This window comes from Callorhinchus milii, unplaced genomic scaffold (genome assembly GCF_018977255.1).
Source record: "Callorhinchus milii isolate IMCB2004 unplaced genomic scaffold, IMCB_Cmil_1.0 Scaffold12, whole genome shotgun sequence".
In the NCBI taxonomy this organism is placed as follows: Eukaryota; Metazoa; Chordata; class Chondrichthyes; order Chimaeriformes; family Callorhinchidae; genus Callorhinchus; species Callorhinchus milii.
Window position 1 is genome coordinate 1,771,364 of NW_024704753.1, and position 22,141 is coordinate 1,793,504.

Genomic DNA, 22,141 nt, shown 5'->3' on the forward strand with positions numbered 1-22,141 from the left:
CTTCAGACACGATGAAGCACGACACCAAGTACAAGGATTATTATTATTATTAATCTAACAAATATACAATATTTTAAATACTTTAACCTCTTGCTGTGGTAATTGTTCGGTGCTTCTCATCCTCGTGAGGCTTATTTTCCAATACATTTCTGACATTCTTTATACGTTACAATGATATTTGACATGGTGCCATTCATATTGGGAGGACGTCACAAAAACACTGCATAGGATTTACTGTGAAGTGCAGTAACTGTGTATTTCCTAGGCAGCTATCACAGGATTTCTAACAGCATCTGTGAATCTGTACATCTGCGTAAGCCATCTGAGGTTACTGGGGGAAAAAAAAACTCAAAACGTTGATTGCATAGGAAAATATACATCACCATTCGTTCCGTGATGCCATGTGGATGGTTTGCTATCTTTTCAGTGAGTCGTCGACAGTTGTGCAGCACCACCTGCTGGAAAGCTTCAAGAGTATATAAAAAAAAATGATCTTTTCCTTTGCTCCCAAAGAAAAACTTAGCCACCTCGCATCTAAAACGTGTTTTTTTTTAATGCTAAAGGAGGCTTTCAACAAGATGATCAAGAAATGCTGCTGTAAGGTCCCTGATTTTTAAAAAGGTTTCAAAGGTTTCTTGTTTTGTTTTGGTCAGATACGCGCGGAAACCCATCACCGTCGCTTAAGAGTTTCCAAACCAAGCTGAGGTTTTCATGCCTCCCACCGACACGTGGGAATTCCAGAGATAGTTTGTTGGAATGGAATGCGCTCTCTCTACCTGGAGGGACACATTCCCGGCTTACCTAATACCGGAAAGTATTAGGCGCAGGTTGGCAAGAGCCAAGGCTTGGGGGAGCCCAGAGTGTGCGTTGGGGTAACTGCTGGAGTCTAACCAACTAAAACCACATAGCTCGCCATTGATGCACTACTGTATATGGCAATGCCACTGTTATCACATCTGCTGATATATTCCAAGCAATGACTGCTGGGGAGTTTTGCTTTCGTCACTCACATAAGTGAAAGAATCTTTCGCCACCTCGCTAGCTCTTTCCCCCAGGCTAAATATAATTGGGGGTACATTGGATTTCACAAATTATTTCAAGCTGCCGCATGCAGAGACTAATCATATACAAAACCTCCACAGCTTCACCCCGAATTCCCTCAGTTCGTGAATAAAACTCCAGGGTAGAAATCTGATATTAAAACATTCAGCATTAACAAGTTACCTACCACCGAAGCCACTACAGAAGTGATCCCATCCACCCTACTGTTCCACTGAGTAGATGTTTGCTTATTTCAGTACTCGGGCTTGATAACCTTCGCTCTCAGTTAAGTTACCAGGATCTATTTTTGTGTCTTCTTAAAAACAACCTTTAAGCATCTTGTGAACACATATAACCTCACTCGCTCGGTTTCTCTTGCACCCAAATAAATGCATAGCACTGGCTGCTCAGAAATATCTTCCGCACAATGGGAAAAATGCAATGAAAGGGGCTAATTTTATTTTAGTTTATGTTAGTGAAACTGTGGTGTTGTTATTTAATTGCTGGGGGGAAAAAAATCCAAAATGATAGGAGAAGCAACGAGAGGAATTTTATCACTGATACAAAGCAACAGGACAGTCTTGGCTGATCGCCATTTAGATCTGGTGCTCCTGCAGAGACTTGGTGTTGCATCTCTCACAGGCTTACGCTTGTGTTCTTTGATTTAAGAATGAATATTTTGTAACTTGTGGTGTGAATCTATATGAATTAATTGCATCGTCCATACTTTAGTCTACAATTCAGTTCAGTTGAGAGCTGTTTATACTTAGAATATTTATGTTAAGACAATGATCAGCCAAGATACATATTAATGCTTTTAAAATTCTGCAATAAATGGAATACTGTGAAGTTTATTGGACATTATTTAATGACTAGCCTTTCAACCATGTCCTGAATAGTTTTAAATCAATGAATTTAAACTGTGAGGAGTGACATTTTCCATTTGGCCTTTGCAAAAAAACAAACAAAATCAATTCACAAAACACACACAACTCACCGTTTTCTCCATAGTCACATTTATTGACATAGCCAATATGATTACCTTTGCACAGATAGTCCTGGGACAATAAACCTTTCTTTAGTTTTCAATTATTTCCACGTTATATGCCAACTCTTTAACCTAAAGTTAACATTTTCTGAAACTTTTTTTTTAAAAAAACACTTTAATCTTCAATTTAATTGAAAAATAATCTGTGTAAAGGTCTCTAGGCTGGCACACATGCATATGACATTAAGTTTAGGCCAACCTGCCACTAAATGATAATGCACATAAAAAATAATACAGTACTGTGAAATTGCTTCAAATAAATACCCACATGAAGTACATAAATTTTTTTAAATGTAACAATTGAGCGTATGATCAATACTGCAATAAAAGGAAAATAGAAAGTCTGCACAGGTAAGAATCACACCACCATTATTTCAGTGAACAGAAAATATCTTTCTCAACAACGCTAGGATTCATCATCAGAATTGCACTTAATTTAAACACGCGTCTCAATTTGAACCAATTTATCCGGACTGGGCCTCGACAAACACCACCCGAGTGATCGGGTGTCTGGATTTGTTGATGCCGTGTTTATTTTCTGTTTGCTGAATTTACACAATGATTACATACATGGCTGGTAAGAAAAATTATTAATGTCTCACGTTTCCACACCTGCCGACAATACCAGTTACTGTGACCATCACCATATGAATGAAGCTAAGATACATTTAATATAGACCTCTGTACTGCAACCACACATGTGTTAATACAGTTTAATTAATTTTTCTGTTAGGAGTCCCAAATCACTAGGTTTGGTTCCTAAAAGTACGATAATTAGCATCCCCTGAATTTTGCATGAATCTGCATCTCAAAAAGCATCGTCGAACTAACAGAATTTCAGACAATTTCTTCGTAAAATTAAGACTATGGTCGATCGAAATTCTGTGCAAGGAGTCGGTTCTCAATTGCACTTATTGCTCTGAACATTTTTTTTTAGAAATTTGAATAAAATTTTTGTTTTGTGTTCAATAAATTAAATTAGAGGCTCGAGCACTCTCTCCGGAAATTATCAAAGGCACTAACTGGCAAAATTAACAAAAAACAAGGCAATGGAAACGGAACACCCCGCAACAGACAATCTTCAGCTTTTTTTTTAATCTGCTATGTGTACCAAGTTTTGGCACAGCGACAAAACAAGAAAATAATGTTCGCAATTCCAATTTGGAATTTATTTGGCGTACTCGTATAAAATTCTGTTAAATCGATGATACTTTAGTCTTTTTTAATAAAAAAAACACAGAAATCCTGGCATCTGTAGGTAATGCTACTTTTCAAGTGCCCCATTACCGGTTACCAGAACAAAGTCAAGTTTTCTTCCTTGTTACAATTGAACTATTCCTAAGAATAATAGACATGAAAACCCCAGAATTTGATCACCCTGGATTTTAGAACATGGCAGTTAAACATCAGTAAATAAAACAAGAGCTTAAATTTGAATGGAGAAAATGCTGAAGCACAACGGAGAGTTTACAACAGAACCCCCAGGTTGTGTAGAAATTCAATTCAAATACAGGTTATTAAAACAAAATACACCCACTACAAACATGCTGGTGCAGGGGAGCAAGCCACCAGAACAAAATAACCAGGGAGAGGAAGGGGTTTATTTCTACATACCACAGCATTTTCTACCCTTCGTAAGAATTTTAAAAAAAAATATCAAAAGTGCACGGGTATAACATCTGATTAAAAACACTGAATAATTGCAACACAAAAAACATAATGATTACCATAACACGCGTCTCCGACTCCTGTAATATTCTACTATAAAGCAACAGGTTATTCAAATCATTGAAGATTTCTTCAATACTTGTGAGTTCTCTTCCTGCAGCAGCAATTAGCAATGCATTTTTGTTCATACTTGCAATGTTATATTGTGATAGAAAAACACAAGGCATTAGACTTTATTATTACTATGGTTCAATAGTGTTTTCTTCACTACCAGTTCAGTTTGTGCCACAAGCTACTCTGCGTTAATAATCTCTAGCAATTTTGTTTTTAAAACGGGGGGAATGCAATAAACTGCACTCTCAGTCGGAAAGTCCATCTCCTGGGACTATTATCGCTGAAAAAGGGAAAAACAAAATAAAATTAGCCCAAAAAAATTTATCGGAAAAACAAACACCTTCTTCACATGATGTAGTTCATGAAGAATGAATGCATAGCATAAAGGGTTTGCCAAGCCAGATTAGTCTGTTAATGAGAACAGTGGGACTGTTAGAGGTCAGAGAAGGCAGCCATTCTGAAGTGCTTCTGAACATATCAAGCATCAGGGAAGGGAAGGTTCAATATGATATAAGCAACAAGTCGAGAGCCATTTGCAGGAAGCTTTGCCTCACAAGTATTGAGTGACCTTACACGGTCATGCAGGGAGAACAGTTTATCAAACTAACTGCTTTTTGGAGCCATTAGCATTACACGGAGACATGCAGGCCATTACATGCAGGCTGGTGTAAGGAATAGCAGATCCAGCCAGAGCCATAGGGCAAGCCTGTGAGCGGAGGTAGGCAATAACATTGGTGTCCCAGCAGCTGTTAAGAGAACACTAGATATACAGAGTGAGCATTCCAAAAGGGTTTGGGAAACTTGTGCGGGATGGATGCCATTATCAAAGAACCAGCTTATACTTTTAAAATACATTTGAACAGTTGCTCGAAGTCACTCTACAAAATGTTTTTCTTTTTTTTTTGCCAGTAATCAAATTTGCTGCTTGTTTTTTTTTTTGACATACACACACACTACCGTTAGAGAGAAACAATTGTTCCTTTAAAAAGCTTCCGGAAACATTGGAAGCAAACATACATATGCTTCAAATAGAGCAACAGTGTTTAAGTTCACATTTTGAAATGCCAGTGTCATTAAAACCACTGGTATTTATTTCTCAGTAATCCACAATGCAATTAAGTACCAGCAGAATAAAGGCCTTTGAAGGGTTGTGCAGCATAAAAGATTAAAACAGGGTTGAACACTAACAGATACTCTTACATACACAGAATTCCAATGACGCTATAGATGGGGAACAATGACAATTAAATTAAAAGGAGCAAGACTCTTAATTCATTTCAAAGTTCTGCTTCGTAAAGAGTTCTTTTGGGGGGGAAAGAGTTCTGCCATTCAACTCTGCTTCAAGTCATTTTGAAGCTCACAGCCAGGAGAATACTACACATCAATTCACTGTGAGAAGCTGAACGACATAAACGAGTCCAGTTTCCTTTTGTGACCGTGAGATCATACCCTGCTAATCTAGGCCAAGAGCCACCCAAAAGAGAGAGGGAAAATCCACAATCACAGCTGTCTGTTATATGTGCAGGTTCATATTTAATACTCGATTACCAAACTCCGAACAGTATGCGCTTTTTACTATAGCTTTCTCCATATCGGTAGTGGACATGCTATATATTAATTTGCATGGTCTTGGTTACGGACCATAATTAATTGCAAACTTTACCCTCTTGTCAACAGAACAAGATTAACTGCATTAAAGATGCAGCAATTCAGAAGCTGCAGTTTGTAATCTAAGTAATGATACAAATCCAATGCATTTCATTGAGAGGCACAGCACAAACTAAACAAAATCCTTATAGGGACATTGCTCCGGGCTTTTTTCTAATAAAAAAAAGTTACACAATTCAACCGAACCGTTTGGCAAAATATTGAATTTTGTATTTCACAAATTGGGGATTTTCCACGTTGCGATAATATTTAGAAAAAAACCTCAGCACTCTCTTTTTTGGGGACGGACAACAAGGCGATTAATGCACAAGTCGATTACCTTGTGCTTTTAAAGTGATTTTTCCTGACTACTTTAAGGCTGCGCAGCGATATGGAAGGAGCATGCTGCTTATAATCTATGAGAAATGGTAGTTAGGTGAAGAAGATCGAGCAGCAGTACAGGAGGATTAACAGTTTTAGAGAAAAATGTTCATTCCGCATTTCATTCCATTTCAGGCAGGTTGTACATTTCCCCTAGGATTCACGTAGGATTCACGATTACACAAAGCAAATGGTTAGTGACAGACAATCCAACACAGGGCTTTACATTAACAAACCACATTTTTTCTTTGCAATCATGACATCCCCTGCATTTTACAAAATTTCTCATCCTGCAAATAGGATATGCATTCGATTTACTATTTGCAGCCAGGATGTTTGCATACTGTTAAATTTCAGTAGTTTTGATTCACAAGTTGCAGAGCATATATTAATTAGCACGAGCACTTCAACTCATCAATTTTTTTTTGCATTCAACATTTGTGTTCTTTTCCTAAGACCTGACCAGTGGGCACTTAATGCAGAGCCCTGCCATCAGAGTTTTTGGAGACATCTTTGAAATGATTAGAATACATGAACAAACAGCATTTAACCATAAACACAGAGAAGCATTGCATTTTCTTGGAATTCTAGTGTGTGCATACTGGAGCCGAAATATCAAATTGAAGCTGAGAGTATCTCTCGGATACCGAATAACCTTCACCCACTTTCAAGTTTTAAGAACAGCGTTAGTAAATGGTAAACTCCGAGAACCGTTACGATAGGAAAGCACAATTACAAATGTTCTCATTAAAACATTTAGAAAACTGCATCTCAACGTGAGCATCATTTTGGTTAAAAAAAAAGTTAATCGTTGAAACGCAGTTGGAATTGGGATGGCGTGAATTTGCATATATCAATACTGTAAACATGTGCAACATTGTTAAAATCTTAACACCCCCCCTTCGTCTACAAAGTGAAGTGCAAACTAAAGCCGGGAGGAAATAAAAGCACATTTGTGCTGTGCAGACTTCAGACAGTGGTACTGTAGCAGGCTGACAAGATGAACGACACCTCAGAGATACCCATGCTACCCATATATATGCATGGGTACGAACAGTTAAAGCCCCCACATCACAAAGTATTTACGTTAACGAATGCAGCTACTTTCATCTCCATACATTATGTACTGGTTAACATACAACCCAATACAGATCAACTCACTGCAATGCTAAAAATAGGGGCGTTAACGCTGCACTGAACACCAAAGTGTTACACCTAGACTTTACTACCAGACTTCTTGTGAGCCTCTAGGTACCACCGGTCAGTCACAGTAGATTTTATACTTTTCACTGCAAAACACCTGGTTATTGACAACGATTCCCTCTTGTCTGACAGCACAAGAGCGCATGTGACTTACACTGGGATTGTTAACTCTGGGTTTTGTCCCCGATTTGGTTCGGCCACGCCTGTTCTGCTCGTGGTCGAACTCCAGGTCCTCGAGCCGCTGTGTCAGTGCCAGTTTCTGCTGAATGGCCATGCGAAGCAGAGAGTTCAACGTCTTCTTCTCATCCTCAGCAGCAGACAGCTGACGCTGCATATCATCCAGCTGTGTCACGTATTCATCACATCTGGAATACAAAATCATTCGGCTGGCTTAATTTCTGAGTGGCAACTGACTTTTTCTCATAATCATTCCAGTTCAGCCAGTTTACTCCACTGATAAATTGGCACTGCATTTTGCCCACAAAAATACAGTCAATTCATTCACAGTATATTCTGGTGAAGCGCTTTGAGACGTCTCAAAGATTACTATTAATATTATTGTAAAATTTTCTGGTTTGGTCTATGTCATTTAAGACCTGTTGGCCAATTAATACATAAACGACTACATTTCGCAGTCAAGAAATCAAGAATTTTTTTTTGCATTATTTAAAACATCTCGATGTAAATTTAAAACCAATACATGCACCTACAAGACAGATACAGTATAGCATTTTAATCCTACAACACAAACCTGCGAGATCAACACTTATGCAGTTCAGATCATTTGCAGACGACTTCTGCTATGATCAGAAATGATTGGTGGAGAAACAGTGCTTTTGTTTTCTATCCACAGTAGCCCTGTTTACTACATAAACTATTGCCAAACAAAAACCAAGCAAAAGCATATGAGCCAAGGATACATACACTGTAAATAGTAACACATTTCCGTTCCAACAATGATCCACATTCTATGTACGTGAAGGCTATGGTTCTAAGCTGGAAGCAATGCTTTCAATGATTATGTTCAGGAACAACAATGTTATCAGTAGTGTAAACAAGCAGAGATGTGGAAATATCCAAACACACTGAAAATAGCCGCACTTAAGGAAGAAGCATCAACATCTACACTGAAAGGGCACATGACAATAAGAGACCGTATGTGCTGAATAAAATGTTGCAGCGTTTAAAGAGGTATGAATCGGTGTCAGGAATAAAACAGTGAAACAGACCCGACTCCAGTTCAGAGGTTCACCTGCTGCTTCCACCAGGGAACTGCACGCTCCACAGCTAAACAATGGGAGAGGAAAGCGAGGTTTACTGACAAGGCTCACAATTCTCTCCCTCTGGAAATCTGCCCTCCTTAAAACGGGAACTCAACAACATGGTCCTTGCGAAGAGGTGTCGGCAAAAAAAAAACGTTAAGCAATTGCACTTTGTCGAAGGGTTTCGTTTTCTGAAGTAGGTTTCAACGTGCAATAATAATAAATAATAATAATAATAATAATCCTTGCATTTGATATAGCGCTTTTCACGTCAGGAGGACGTCCCAAAGCGCTTCACAGAACACACTGTAAAGTGAAGTGACTGTATATTTGTGGGCGAACGCGGCAGCCAATTGCGCACAGCAATGTCCCACAAACAGTCGTGGATTGAAAATGACCAATTTATTATTGTTTTTGGTTTTGGAGGGATTATTATTATTAGGCTCTGTGTGGAGTAAGAAAACTTGCCCAAGGTTTCGCCCTGACCTATTATTTATTGTTTATTATTTACATGAGAAATTATTTACATGAGAAATTTGGATACACACAATGTTTCCAAATTGGAAAACATACAGGATATACTGGCTTATAACTTTAGAGACCACTTAATGCCATCAATAAATATCCACAGTACAACTCCGGGTTAGCGACGCACCCTTAATTTATTTATTTATTTATAACGATTAATTGTCATCGTTTCACGCGATAAAAACACTTGTGGCCGTCTTGATAATGAAATGCTAATGCCGTGAGGAACGACGGACATGTTCCTGCGTTGCGCGATTACCGGTCAGTGGGTTTTCATAACTAAAATGGTTAAGCCCCCACAACCACCCCCCCTCCCCACACAATAAAAAACCCTAACCCTGCCACAAGATCAACGGTTTGGAGAGTCGCTCCACAGCACCGGAATGCAAGCGTCACTTGCACGGTTTAAACGGTAGGTGGCGCTACTGCATAACCCACCGCCGCCGCCAATCGCCACCGCCACCGCCACGGCTGCTGTGGCACCGAACGGCCAATCTGCTCGGTCGCAACGTGCGGCGCAGCGCGCAGGCAGCTGTGTCACACAAGGCAGCTGAGGAAGCCGCACACACACACACACACACACACACACACAAAAAACATTCAATGAAAATACACGCATCCTTCAGCAAGCTCCTGCGCTCTCTCTCTCTCTCTCTCTCTCGCACAGTTACTGCGTAAGCCGCCGCGAATCGTGAAAGAGAGATTTGAACGCCATCCGCTGGCTTGCCCGCTGACCGCTAACGATGTGTCTGATACAAAAAAACACACACTGGCTGGAGAGACTGCATAATGGAATTCAAATCGTAAAAAAGCACCCACGTCAAGCTACTAAAATCTGATATGCAATACAAATTCACATTTGTATAGAAATAATAGCTCGTGTCGGGAAGACGTGATATATTGTATACAAAAGTAGAGTAAAAGTCTAAATGTTATATTCGATATTGTTTTATGCTACATGTTTAAAGTCAAAAGCAACGTTTATAAAAATAATAATCCTTGCATTTGATATAGAGCTTTTCACGTCTTCTCGACGTCCCAAAGCGCTTCACAGAACACACTGTAAAGTGAATTGACTGTATATTTGTGGGCGAACGCGGCAGCCAATTGCGCACAGCAATGTCCCACAAACAGTCGTAGATTGAAAATGACCAATTTATTATTGTTTTTGGTTTTGGAGGGATTATTATTAGGCTCTATGTGGAGTAAGGAAACTTGCCCGAGGTTTCACCCTCTGCCTGGAATTGAACTCAGGTCTCTCACTTGCAAAGCGAGTGCTCTAACCACTGAGCTACAGGAACCTGACTAGAGCTTACTTGGTTTCCCGAAAATATTACATTTTACAGCAGCACAGCTAGGTCCCAATTGCCATTCCGAAATTCTTATATGAATATCAGGTGAAAACTGCGTCAGGCTCATTCGTGTTGGCTGCAAGGCGAAATAGCCCCCTGACATTTGCTGTAGCTTTTGGAAAAGGTCCAGCGGTGCTAAATTCTCTGGGTCAACCCTCAGTCTAGCAATACACGCACTGCATCTTGAAAGACGTTGCATTACTTTTAAATAAAATGCATTCATATCTACAAAATCTTTGGGCTTCACTTGACTGGTAAGAATGCGATGGCTTAACTTTATTCCAGATGAAAGCTTAATACGAACTGACTGCAGGTACCAGTATAACTGGGACTATTGAGCACTGATTTGTTCACCTGTTCATTAATGGCATTAAAGCTAAAATAGTGTACCCTCTCGAGTCTTTCATGTCTTATCTGACAAAGCACTTGCTCTTACAGGATATACTGTCAGGAAACTTGATGCTACGCCTGGCAGACATTTTGCCCAATTCAAGAACACTTGGACTGTTAAACTTGCTGACCCGTCAATATAAATAGGAAAACTACAATTCGCTTTCCGAACACTAGAAGTTTAGACTGAGTACCGAGTTTTCGCTTTAATTCTTCGCTGATGCATCCTCACTGATTTAATTTCTCTGAAAACACCACCCCCTCCCCATGACTCATGAGAAACTGCTGCTGGAATGAAAACAAAAGCACAATGGAAGAAACAGCTATTTGGTTTTCCAGCCACACAAAGCTACCCATTCTGGACTTCAGCTCACTCCCTGCCTGCCAAAACAAAGTGTTGTACAGGCACTGAACTCTAACAGCGCTGAAGAATAGAGTCATAGAATGTTACAGCGCAGAAGGAGCCCATCCAGCCCATCGTGCCTGTGCCGGGATCTTTGAAAGAGCCATCCAACTAGTCCTGCTCTTACCCCACAGCCCTGCAAATGTTTCCTCTTCAACAACCTACCCAATTCCCTTTTGAAAGCTGCTTTTGAATCTGCTTCCAAATAAACTCAGATTATATATTCGTCTCGCTGTTCATCTCCACTGTACAACTTTTCCTCAACAGGTACTTCCTTTGCAGCAACACAAACAATTCAGTTCCTCGGAGAATGTCAATCTCAGTCTGTATAATCCTTATTTCTTCCTTCAGCATTCTTTTCCAGCAATGATTCCAGGTGTATGAAGGTGTTAATTGAGAGTATCAACTGATTTTGACAGGAGGCGGTTACACATATGAGCAACTTTTAGGGGGAAACCAAATCCTAATCTCTATTCCTGATCGAAACTTTAATTTTAGGTTCTGGTTCTCCTCTCATGATCCAAGACAATTAATGTGTTTCTATCTACCTCATCTACTTCCTGCTTCTATAAAAGCACGGGGTCAGTCCTTCACATCAATTCCCCCCCCACGAAAACAAAAAGATGTCATGACAACCCAGCCAGCCTAAATCAGTGAGCGCAAAACATTTTAAATTGCAGAATAAAAACAGAAGGCGTCATAATTGAAGCATTGAAGAGTGAAATCAACACCATAAAAGGAATCGTGAACTGTTTTAAGTTTTAGGCTTCCATCAAAATATCCAAATTCACTCAAAGGCTGAGTAAAATGGCTTAAAATATTCTGTTGGTTTGAAAAAACGCAAATATTGGTTGATGGGCTTGATGAATGATACTTATAATTAATGAGACCGGATGGTGTGTACTTAGTTAGCTCTTTTGAACACATACACTTCCTGTTGGTAATCGCTTGATTGATGAAGACATTTCGTAGCCTTATTAAATCGGTGAAGCTTCAAGGAGGCACTTAGAACAAACATTGTGTGTTTCGGATAGGAATCCTGCTGGTTTCATCTTTGAAGAAAATAATTTTAGGCACTGACACAACTCACATGAATCACACTTCCTGTTGACTGTGGAGGAGCATGATGCACCACTAAAAANTTGAGTTACAATTCCCCTCCCTCCCACCACCATTCTGGTAGGTTCAACTTGAGGCTCAAGACTACACAGGCAAGGAAGGTTGCAGGTTTGATTCCCTTTCTGTGCTTCAGCTGATCTCGGCCATGGTACAGCTTGGAGCACGCCAGTGTCACCCTTTGACTTACCTGAGCTGAGGAGGAGAAAAGAGTGACGGATTCTGTTCCTTATCACTATCCTGCTGGAAAGTGTGCGAAATCTAGGTTTGGTTATCGCAGCCTGCTGACATTCACCTCACTCACCTTCTAGGTTCACACGCAGAGGATATATTCCAATACACGGTCCCGTCATGCCCCCTCAAATGATCGCTACAAATGACGAGATGCCCAGTGGTTTCGTAGGAAAAGTATATTAGCCTTTCTCTCCATTATTTTCCCCCCTCTCTCATTTTGATCTTTAGGTCAAATTTGGAACAAAGAGACAATTGAAGGAACCTACTCTTAGACCTTTGCTATATTCTCATCAAGTCATTTGCTCAGAGATGTGTCAGATGAGCTTGCCAGACTTTCTCTCCCTCAGATTTTCCCTTTTCTCTAGTTTACATTTGGGGCAATACGGCAGGATCAGAGCCCCCCCCCCCCACCCCATAATGCATTGATGTTCCTCAACAGATCTTGTACTCTGTAACTTCTCATTTCAGTAAGTTTTGCCTGCTGGCTGGCCTGATGGTAAGGAAAGTAAGAAGCAAGTGCTAAATGAGGGCAGTGCTCTCTCTACCTTTCGAAGAAAAAAGTAGATCTTGGTAGACAGTAGATAGTTAACTCAATTAAATCACAGGTGCCATTTTATGAACACTGATGCAGATATTTTCTTACTCGGACATAAGTTGAGAAGCTGACTCCTTAACACATTAATCATTTATTGCTATGAAAGATATGGGGGCAAGACTTTCAATCCCACAAACTCGAAAAATGCTCCAGCAAAATTAAATTGTTTAATTTAAGGACTAATTCCTGAAGGGTGACAAGTTTAAGCTAAGCATCAGACTTCATCATCTTATAGATTATATAGGAATTTTAATTGCAATTTGAATAATATATTTGGCATGTTGACTGTGCATGCACACCGGGGGCAAAATGGCTCCAAAGTTCGCTATATATTGGTGCAATCGAACAGCGAGGAGATAACAATAGTCAGCAACATCAAAAACTGCTTTACTTTTTAATTAAAGGCACCATCAAGAGACAAAAAATTATATACTTTAGTTTTTAATTCCATCCTCTCACCATGAATCAATCACCTGAGATTTTCAGGGTGGGGAGAAGAGAGAGAGAAAATTTCACCGTCTACTTCACTGGATTATTTTCCCTCCTCTATGACTAGCCTTCAGCTATGAGGTGAGTGTTGGCAGGCTATTCACAATGCTGGTTATAAATTTGTAATGAAGATACTGTAAAGCTAAGCGTTTCAAAGCTCGGGAGGTAATCAGTCAGGGTTTATCAACAGACTGCAGCGAGTCGTGGCAGAACATGGATTTATAAAGAGAGTTCACAATTTTAAGTCACGTTTTTAAAGGTAAGCCACATGGCCAGAGGGAAAGGGGAAAGTGTATAAAAATTGGAATGGAAGTCGATGCTCCTCCATACACCCAGCTGCCACTTACCCATACCCAGATGTAGGAGAAAGTTGCCTGCCTATTCCCCTTCAGTTGAAGAACACCTCAAGTTGCCTGCCCTCGCACCAGTTGAAGGATATGTAATCATAAGAGACTTAGTGGTAAATGAAATGAAAAGGATCGAGCGAAAATTGAACCCATGCGTTTCACCAAAATTAATTAGATTCTAAGATAACCGTGCCTTTACCTTGTAGCGAACATTGCCCTCAGAGATGAGAAGGTAGCAGCATCTTCTTTCAAAGCCTTGAGCTCATTGCGTAGTTTCATCATGGTCTCGGTCACCATAGCCTTCTCGTTTTCATATTTGCTCTTCAGATTTGCAAGGGCGACCTCTGCAGTCTAAAAGAACAGAGATTTTTCTAAAAAAAGTCTTTCACTGTCAATTAATACCACGTACATTTTGAATCATATTCCAGCAAGATATCATTAGCTGTTCCCAAAGCTAGTTTATTAAGCTACGTATGACTATCACTTGGACAGCTCAAAATTGGCTAAGATTCAATTGTTTTTAACAAATTAAAAGATTTTATTAGATGAATAATATTAATCCTTGCATTTGATTTAGCGCCTTATCACGTCTTCGAGACGTCTCAAAGGGTGTCACAGAATATACTGTAAAGTGTAGTGACGGTGTGTTTTTATGGACAAAACTACTAACACTAAGCTTTACCCATTCTTCTCGAGCACATAGAAGTGTTCCCCCGTACCTGCTTGTTCGCTTTGAGTACAGTCCTTAGTGTTGCTATTTGTTCTCTCTTGGTACTCAGCAGGGACTTGAGTTTCAGAATCTCTTCCATAAACACTTCTTTGTCCTTGTCCGCCACTGGCCCCAGTTCATGGGTTGCAACTCGCTGCCTGGACAGTTCTGTTGATCGATCCACTGCTTTCTGCAAGTGGCTGATCTGGTCACGGATGATGGCAACCAGGTTGTAAATGTTCATGGGCTCCTTGCGTGGATCGCTGGAGACTGGCGACGCCAAGGGTGAAACTGGGGAGGCTGAATGATCACCGTGACCATTCTCAATTTTTCCCATCTCTGCTGGGAAAATTCCCTTAGTCAGCAGAACTGGCGACCTTCTCCCTCTCGCCTCTGGGCTACTGCGAACACCTTTGCCTTCCTTGTAATAGTCCAGGATCACCCTGTTGGGCGTCTCATTGTTGCACATACACACATGGTTGTACAGGTTAGCGAGTTCCTCACTGAAAGTGACCAGCTCATCTTGAGCCACAGTTAGGCTCCCTTGTGTTCCTTCGGCCACTTCGCTTACTTTCTTCAGCTCCTTTTCCAGGCAGACAACCTGATCTCGATCTTGCTTGTTGGCTTTCTCCAATATCCCTAGTTTTTCTGTCAAGATTTGCGACTCGTTTTCGTGCTTGGCCTTCTCTGCCTCATATTTGTCCTCGGATTCGGAATACTTGGTCTTCAGGTTTTTCAGTTCTTCCTTAAGGTCAGTGACTTCAGCGACTGCTACTTTGTACTTGCACTCCAGGATCTCAGGGCCATTGATGTCCACCTCATAGTAATCCCCTTCTTCGTGACTGTCTCGCTCTTTTTCATTGTCGAGTGCGGTCTGACGTTCTTTGCTAGCCTGGAGTTTCTTCATGGCGGTGACATGTTCCGTGAGTCTACCAACCTTTTCATGCTGTTCTGACAAAGCTCCCCGTGTATGTTCCAGCTGCTTTTGAGATTCCTGGAGATTGGTGAGCAGTGAATTCTTATCTCTTTCCATCTGAAATGCATCGTTTGAAAAGAACAGATCTTAAAACTTCTGGTGCTTTGCAGAAAACTAAACTTCAATAAATACAGAGCATTTTGAAGCAGTATTAGAGTATTAAGGCTGCAGAAACTCGACAATAAATCTAAGGAACAATGTGAATAAAAAATGTCAACCTTTAAAAAAAAAGAACTGCTTTGGCCAATTATGCCAACTAAAAATGGAATACATTATAAATATTTCAATCAATATCAAAAATAGCTTCCATTTTTCTTACACCAATAGTTAAGGTAAAGTTAAGCAATCAAGTTTGCTCGTCTTAACTTCTGAATGATGCATTGTGCCGAGAGCACTAACAGATTGTTGGAGAGCAACTGATTTAACATTGTTTGTCACCGTACCTGCATAAGCTGCTGTTTCAGCTTCTGTATTTCAGAAATGTTCAGTTCACTAAGCAGATCGGACACCAAGCTTGGTGCTGGCTTGAACGTATCATTTTTCTTGGGTGTGGACATCTTGTTGTCACCGTTCATTTTGCTGAAGCTATTGTGATCATAACCATTGACCATTTCGTCATTGTTTGGTTCATTGCAGTCGTCACTGAACTTCAACCCGTCCAGCGAGATGTTCAGTTGGCTGTTGTACATGGAGTCGCTGATGTTCATGTAGTGGGACAGCTCCTTGCGCAGGCTGTTCTTCTGCTCACGCTCAGTCTTCAGGGTCTCCAAGGATTCCTCGAGCTGTCGTTCTGCTATCTCTTTCAGCCTGATGGCATCTTCCAATTGGCTGTTGAGGAACTCCGTTTCCTCCTCGAGTCGCTTAATTTCATGCTTGAGCCCTTCAAATTCAACCTACAACAAACCAAAGTTACAAATCAATTCCATAATATTGGAACTGCATTTTCTGTGCATGACAAGCGAGGTATTTTAACCTATTAGATAAAGTTAATGGCAGAAAGCAAGCTCCGGAAAAGCCCCACTAGCATCACAGCAGCATTTTCCTATGCAATAAGGAACAACTTCAGACTTAAAAATAGGTAGTGGAAATAGCTGAAAATCTCTAACAAACTATTACAAATTGTGCACACCGTGAAACGAATGTGATGCTTTCAACTTCAGTCAGTGTTTTGTAGTTATTTCTTTACCTATTAAGGTTGTGTTATTTGGTTTAAGGGAGCAGTTTAAGGACTCCAATGACACTGCTTTACAGGTTGACAAAAAGCACGACTCGTTCACCCTTTGCTGTCTCCCCCTCTATTTGACCTGGCATTATTCTTCAACAAGCTCAAAGTCTAGGTCTCTGTACTCAGAATTGAGGGAGGCTGTAAACATTGAACAGACTGAAAGTTATTATACTGTGCCATTTCTATCCCTGTTTGAATTGTAGCAAATACAAGGATTATTATTATAGTCCTTTCATTTCATGTGGAGGTTAGATTTACAACTCAGACATACAATTTAATGTACATCTGCTGTGCAGGCAGAATGGTTAACAAATAATAAAATACTGCTCTTTTAACCTGCACATTTACGGAATTATTTTGAAGTCGATGTTACAGTCTAGTACAAAGAGATTCTGTACACATAGCCAAGAATTAAGAATATTTTTGTACAAGATGAGAGACAGGATTTTCTGAAATTTAGATCAATTTGGTGGTCATTTCTGTGCCACCTTCAATCAGTGTCACTATATTGCAGAGGAGAAACCATAGTTAACAGCCAGTCTGATGTACGGACACACCTGCATGTTTTCCTGACCTGCAATTTGTTGTTGTTGATCTATTAACTTGCAGTATTTTAACGAGCATTTCCTCTTGAGAGAAGGATAGCTATTTTTATAACAGTATTTGTATATGAGGTTTTAATTTACTTTGTTTAGACTGTAAATTAAATTGTGTAGAACAAAAAATCTGGCAACTCTTCAAAAGGTAATTGTCTACACATTTCAAATCCATCCTCAGCAAAACTGATTTCCACTCAGTGAAAAACAACTTAAAATGACCCTCGATTTAATACTTTAGCAGGGGAAACCTGAACCTCAATAATCCAGATTCAAGTTGCAGTTTATTCGTAATATTTACTTCCAGCTGAAAGGATCAAGTGATTGACTAATGGTTTCAAAAGGGAAAAGGCAAAGAAAATAATCACAAGTCAGGGCGGCCTCAGGCCTTTGATCTCTGTGGGGAACATACATCCTGTTCAAAAACACCAACACCACCAAGGTTTGTAATTGGTATTTTGCGACGCCTGTGATTGCGGAGAACATTTAAAACTGGCATTAAAAATGAAGGTAGAGCAAAGCTGGAAACCTTTCTCTCTTCAATTATTTTTTATTGATATTCTGGTAAATATCAGCTTCGTTGCAACTTCTAACAATACCTAGTTGACACTGAACATTTCCAATGGTCGTATGGCTTCAAATTGACTCCCAGGGCCAAACAAACCGCCCACTCCAATTAAACTTAATGGAGTCGCTATGGATGTGAACAGCTACTCATGTAAACTGAGATGGGTCTCAGAACTGTATCAAAAGCAAAGATATTTTTTGAAAAGGGGAAGTAATGATTTGGAATCATTTTCCTTTTTGAAGGAAAAGCACCTTCTGCACTTGTATGCCCCTTCGAAAACTTGTCTGCCTCCACTTTTCCATTACGCTACCTACAGTGTTAAATATGGGAAGGATGACTTACTATTGATGCCTGTTCGGACTTTGTAGAAGAAAAACAAATTAAAAGAACTACATTAAAAAAATGTGATATTCCATTCCCCCTGTGTACGCATATATATATATACATGTACGCCAATTCCCAATGCCATTCACTCCCGTTTATGCATCACTTTATGCTGAGAGTAGGTAAAATTCTGAATGCATAATACAGGGATAACCTTATTCCTCACCTGGCTTTGTTTAAGGACTGATACTTGTTTCTGGAGGCAGATGTTTTCCTCTTCGAGTTCAGTGTAATCTTGCAGAAGCCGTGTCTCACGGAATTTGTATTCTTTAATATCATCACGAAGACGATTTCTCTGCAGCTCCACAACCTGATTGTTCTGGAACAAAAAAATAAAAACACATTAGTTCGGATGCAATTTCTTATTTGTTGACAACAGTAGCTGTAGGTGTGCATGTGTGTCCGTTTTTATTATGGTCATCATGCACAAGGCGTTTACAATAATGAGAATTCACAAACTAGACAATTCCCTCCAACAGAAGAAATATGCGGAATTACTGCAGCCACAAATAAAAGCTAAAACTGAAAGGTAAATTACCCAATTTATTTCACCATAGACGTATTGCGGGCAGCCACTTAATTTCCAGTCCAAAAAATACCCAGTCAATTTGTGCATCCATTTTACTTTTAACAATGCTGTACACAAGGAACCAACTACAACTGCGGTTCATCAGATTAGAATAAATATATCTGCTTAGGTGAGCAGCGAGAACAGTAATTTGGGAGCAGACTGGTACAATAGTCTACAGTAAGAGCACACCTCCCTGGTGGCTGTATTATTGTATTGTGTTACCGCAGCGAAACAAAAGGGAACAATGAAACAGCAGAGCCGAAACCTTATCTGACAAACTTCCTCCTACATCAGAAGCCGCAGTCAATGAGCGCTTACAATTTTCTAACAGAGCTGCAGTTGCATGCTATTAGCAAGGTGACAGAACACGAGACAAATGTCTTTTCCTGTAGGGTCTGCCTGGCTAGTGATTTATTTCCCCTCAATTGCATTAAAATGGCCGTGTGCCGTCAAGGATTTGCAGCGGTAGTATGTGACTGCAGCTGCGAGCAGCCCGAGTGATCAGAGGCTTAATTTGATTCTACGTCAGACATGTGCAATTTTTTTTCCCAGTATCACTAAAATCATTGACCATTTCTACTCTCGACAGCAGCTGCCTTCAAACAGATAAAGATATTCTGTATTTTACTTTACAAAATCAAGCAAATTTTCCGGAGAAGAAAGATCACGAGGGGGCTCGGTTTTCCCGTTAAAGGTTAAACGAATGATTAAACGGATCACGTGGAACAACACACAGCCCGTTATAACAACAGCCGAGCTGCATCCACCTGGCTATTTTGTAAGAATAATCCGCTAGTGTGTAAAACGTGAGGGTTTTACAGAGAGATGCAGGATACGCAGCTCAACGATGCTTAAGCAGAGTTGTCCAAAAATGAAGAATGCTTCGGCAAGCCTGAACAAGTGAGCACCAAAACATTTCAACCGTGGTTTTCATTGTCGACTCTGTCTAACAAGCCTTGCCGTGGAGTCTGCCAGGAGACGTCAACAGCAAATTGTAATTATATAGCGCCTTTCATGTCGGGAGGACGGGAGATGGGAAACTGGGTTTGGTCGTGATGCCTACATATTGCACAGCGTCTGGCACTGGAATGAACAATGCCAAATTAATGGAGGATTAGAATCCCCGTAACTGGGCCTGAACATGAACTAAACCCTCCTGAAGAGGTAAGTGGGTGGGGTGGCGAAGGGAGGGTGGAAAAAAAAACGATTGTAAAGAAAGGTTTGGAGGTGATGCAGCTCAGTGGAGAGCTGAGCATCGAGAAGCGAGTCCCAGTTCGTATTCAGCTGAGTTGCCAAATGTGACTGCAAGATTTCAGCAGGCGGAGACGAGGTGTGTCCCATATTAATGGAAAGCCAATATCAGCAGTACCACTGGAGACTTACCCATTACAAATAATCACACACGTCAGAAAATACAAGCTTCAAATAAATTAGGTACAATGGGATTTTCTTGCCCTTATTTTAGAGAGGGAATGATGTACAACGGTGAGCTTAGTGGTATTATCTTCATTTCAAACGGCATTTTATTTTTGCTAACGTATTGATATTCCGCTTAGGATTGAAAAGCAAGACTGAATAAATATATCATTAAATTTTCCAACTGGCAGTAATACCACAACCCTGAAAAATTCCAAAATTCAAATAATTCCACACTAATTCTGTGCAGCAGGTTTACTAAGCAATGTGAGAGATTACAAAACGTGGTCCTTTTGGTAATCAATTTATTCAGACAGACAGGGCAAGATTCACAACGTTTTTATGCAGAGGAAATACTTCATTTAAGACTGCATTGCTGCAATTTTCCATATGGGATCAACGAGGCTGCTTCTAAACAAGATCCCGTACTCGGATGTTTTCATGTGAACATTTAGTTCAGGATTACATACATGTTGAAACGTATTCATTTAAGAAGCTGCATCTCAAAGTACAGTACATTGAAACATAAAATTTGAAATACATGGTCACTGCAAGTTTTTTTTGTGTGTGGGGGGAGAAGAAAGAAGATTATTGCTTTTTCAAAATTATTCCAAGCAATTCTCTCTGCGTGCAAACAGATGTAGTTGCAAAACATCAATCAGTGAAATCTGATTTTCTACAATCAACTTATAATTGAGCAAACAAAAGCGATACCAGTTAAGATAATGCAATTAACCAATGAAGTATCTTCAAACATTAACACAAGCTACTTCGTAACTAGTACCAAAGAAAACTGATTCAGCCAAAGTATTGGTTTGATTCATAAATCCAGCCTTTGCATTACAATGTGATGCCTCAGATTTTCATTTAAAGCAGCCTGACATTTAGCAATCAACATGAAAGGTAATGTCTGTGCTTTAATCTCCTTTGAAGTAGGTGTGCCAACTGTTCCACAATTTCTCAGCATTCTGAATTAATGTTCCAGCACTTAGACAAGGTGTGGTGTCCAGTCGATCACACGCAAACACAGTTACTAAATATTTAGACTAATTACATCCACTCTTTCAAGTAACTTCTTTTGATAGATAATCAGCAAAGTCAGCATTTATGGTGACTGTAATGGTAAATTGTGATTAAAGCATGCGTCAACACGCAAGGACTCTTTCTCCCAGGCTACGTTGCACCAGATTCATTTTGGTTTGATCGGTTTTATTAAAGCATTTAGGTTTTATTGCTCTGAACGCCAGAGGAAAACATTCTGAATGAGAACACTAATGGTTCCTTTTCACACTGGGAATGTGGAATAAACTGCACGATTTATGAAGCTAATAAATGTTGAAAGAAGAACTAGCTGCCGAAGTGTGCCCTGTAATTATTTGATTTGCAACACTGTGCCTTCCCTGAAAATTGTATGCCCCGTGCAACATTTTGCCAATAAAGCCCATCAACTGGCAAATATGAACAAAAATTGGTTATTTTCCTTTTTTTTTAAACAGAAAAGGGATATTTTCCTCACTACTCTTGAAAAGTGAAAATGGAAGAAACCAAGTCAGCACATTTTTTTCTTGTAGAAAATGTCAACAATGGATGTTTGTATTGCAACCACATAAACCACAGTCAAACCCTTTTGACTGCTATCAAATTTCTAAATCGAATTAAAAATCATACTGAATAAATTCCACCTGTTTGGTAGGCAATCCGAAATGCAGCATTCACATCGCTTACTCTTCAAACACTGAATTAAATCCGTAGTGGTTTAAAAATACGTCTAACCTCATCTTACTTGCTAATGAAACACTTCGAAATATAGCTAGCTACCTGGGAATATAGTTCTCGTTATACGGTTGATTGCTCTTTGCTCTTCCTAACAGTAGACTG

General features: G+C 39.8%; 1 protein-coding gene across 2 annotated transcripts in view; it reads right to left on the reverse strand.

The window, feature by feature from the left end:
• Positions 1–2,040: 2,040 nt before the first annotated feature.
• Positions 2,041–22,141, reverse strand: part of zgc:171572 (protein bicaudal D homolog 2) — a 43,299-nt gene continuing 23,198 nt past the window's right edge. Inside the window, exons 3-8 of one of the 2 annotated variants that reach the window (XM_042339563.1) lie at positions 18,443–18,595; positions 15,947–16,396; positions 14,538–15,560; positions 14,018–14,169; positions 7,257–7,467; positions 2,041–4,151 (exon numbers count right to left, since the gene is read on the reverse strand). In XM_042339563.1, the coding sequence (XP_042195497.1) occupies positions 4,146–4,151; positions 7,257–7,467; positions 14,018–14,169; positions 14,538–15,560; positions 15,947–16,396; positions 18,443–18,595 (1,995 nt within the window). In that variant the 3' untranslated portion in view covers positions 2,041–4,145. Of the gene's footprint in view, positions 7,468–14,017; positions 14,170–14,537; positions 15,561–15,946; positions 16,397–18,442; positions 18,596–22,141 lie in introns of both variants that reach the window. The other variant, XM_042339562.1, reaches the window with a different exon arrangement.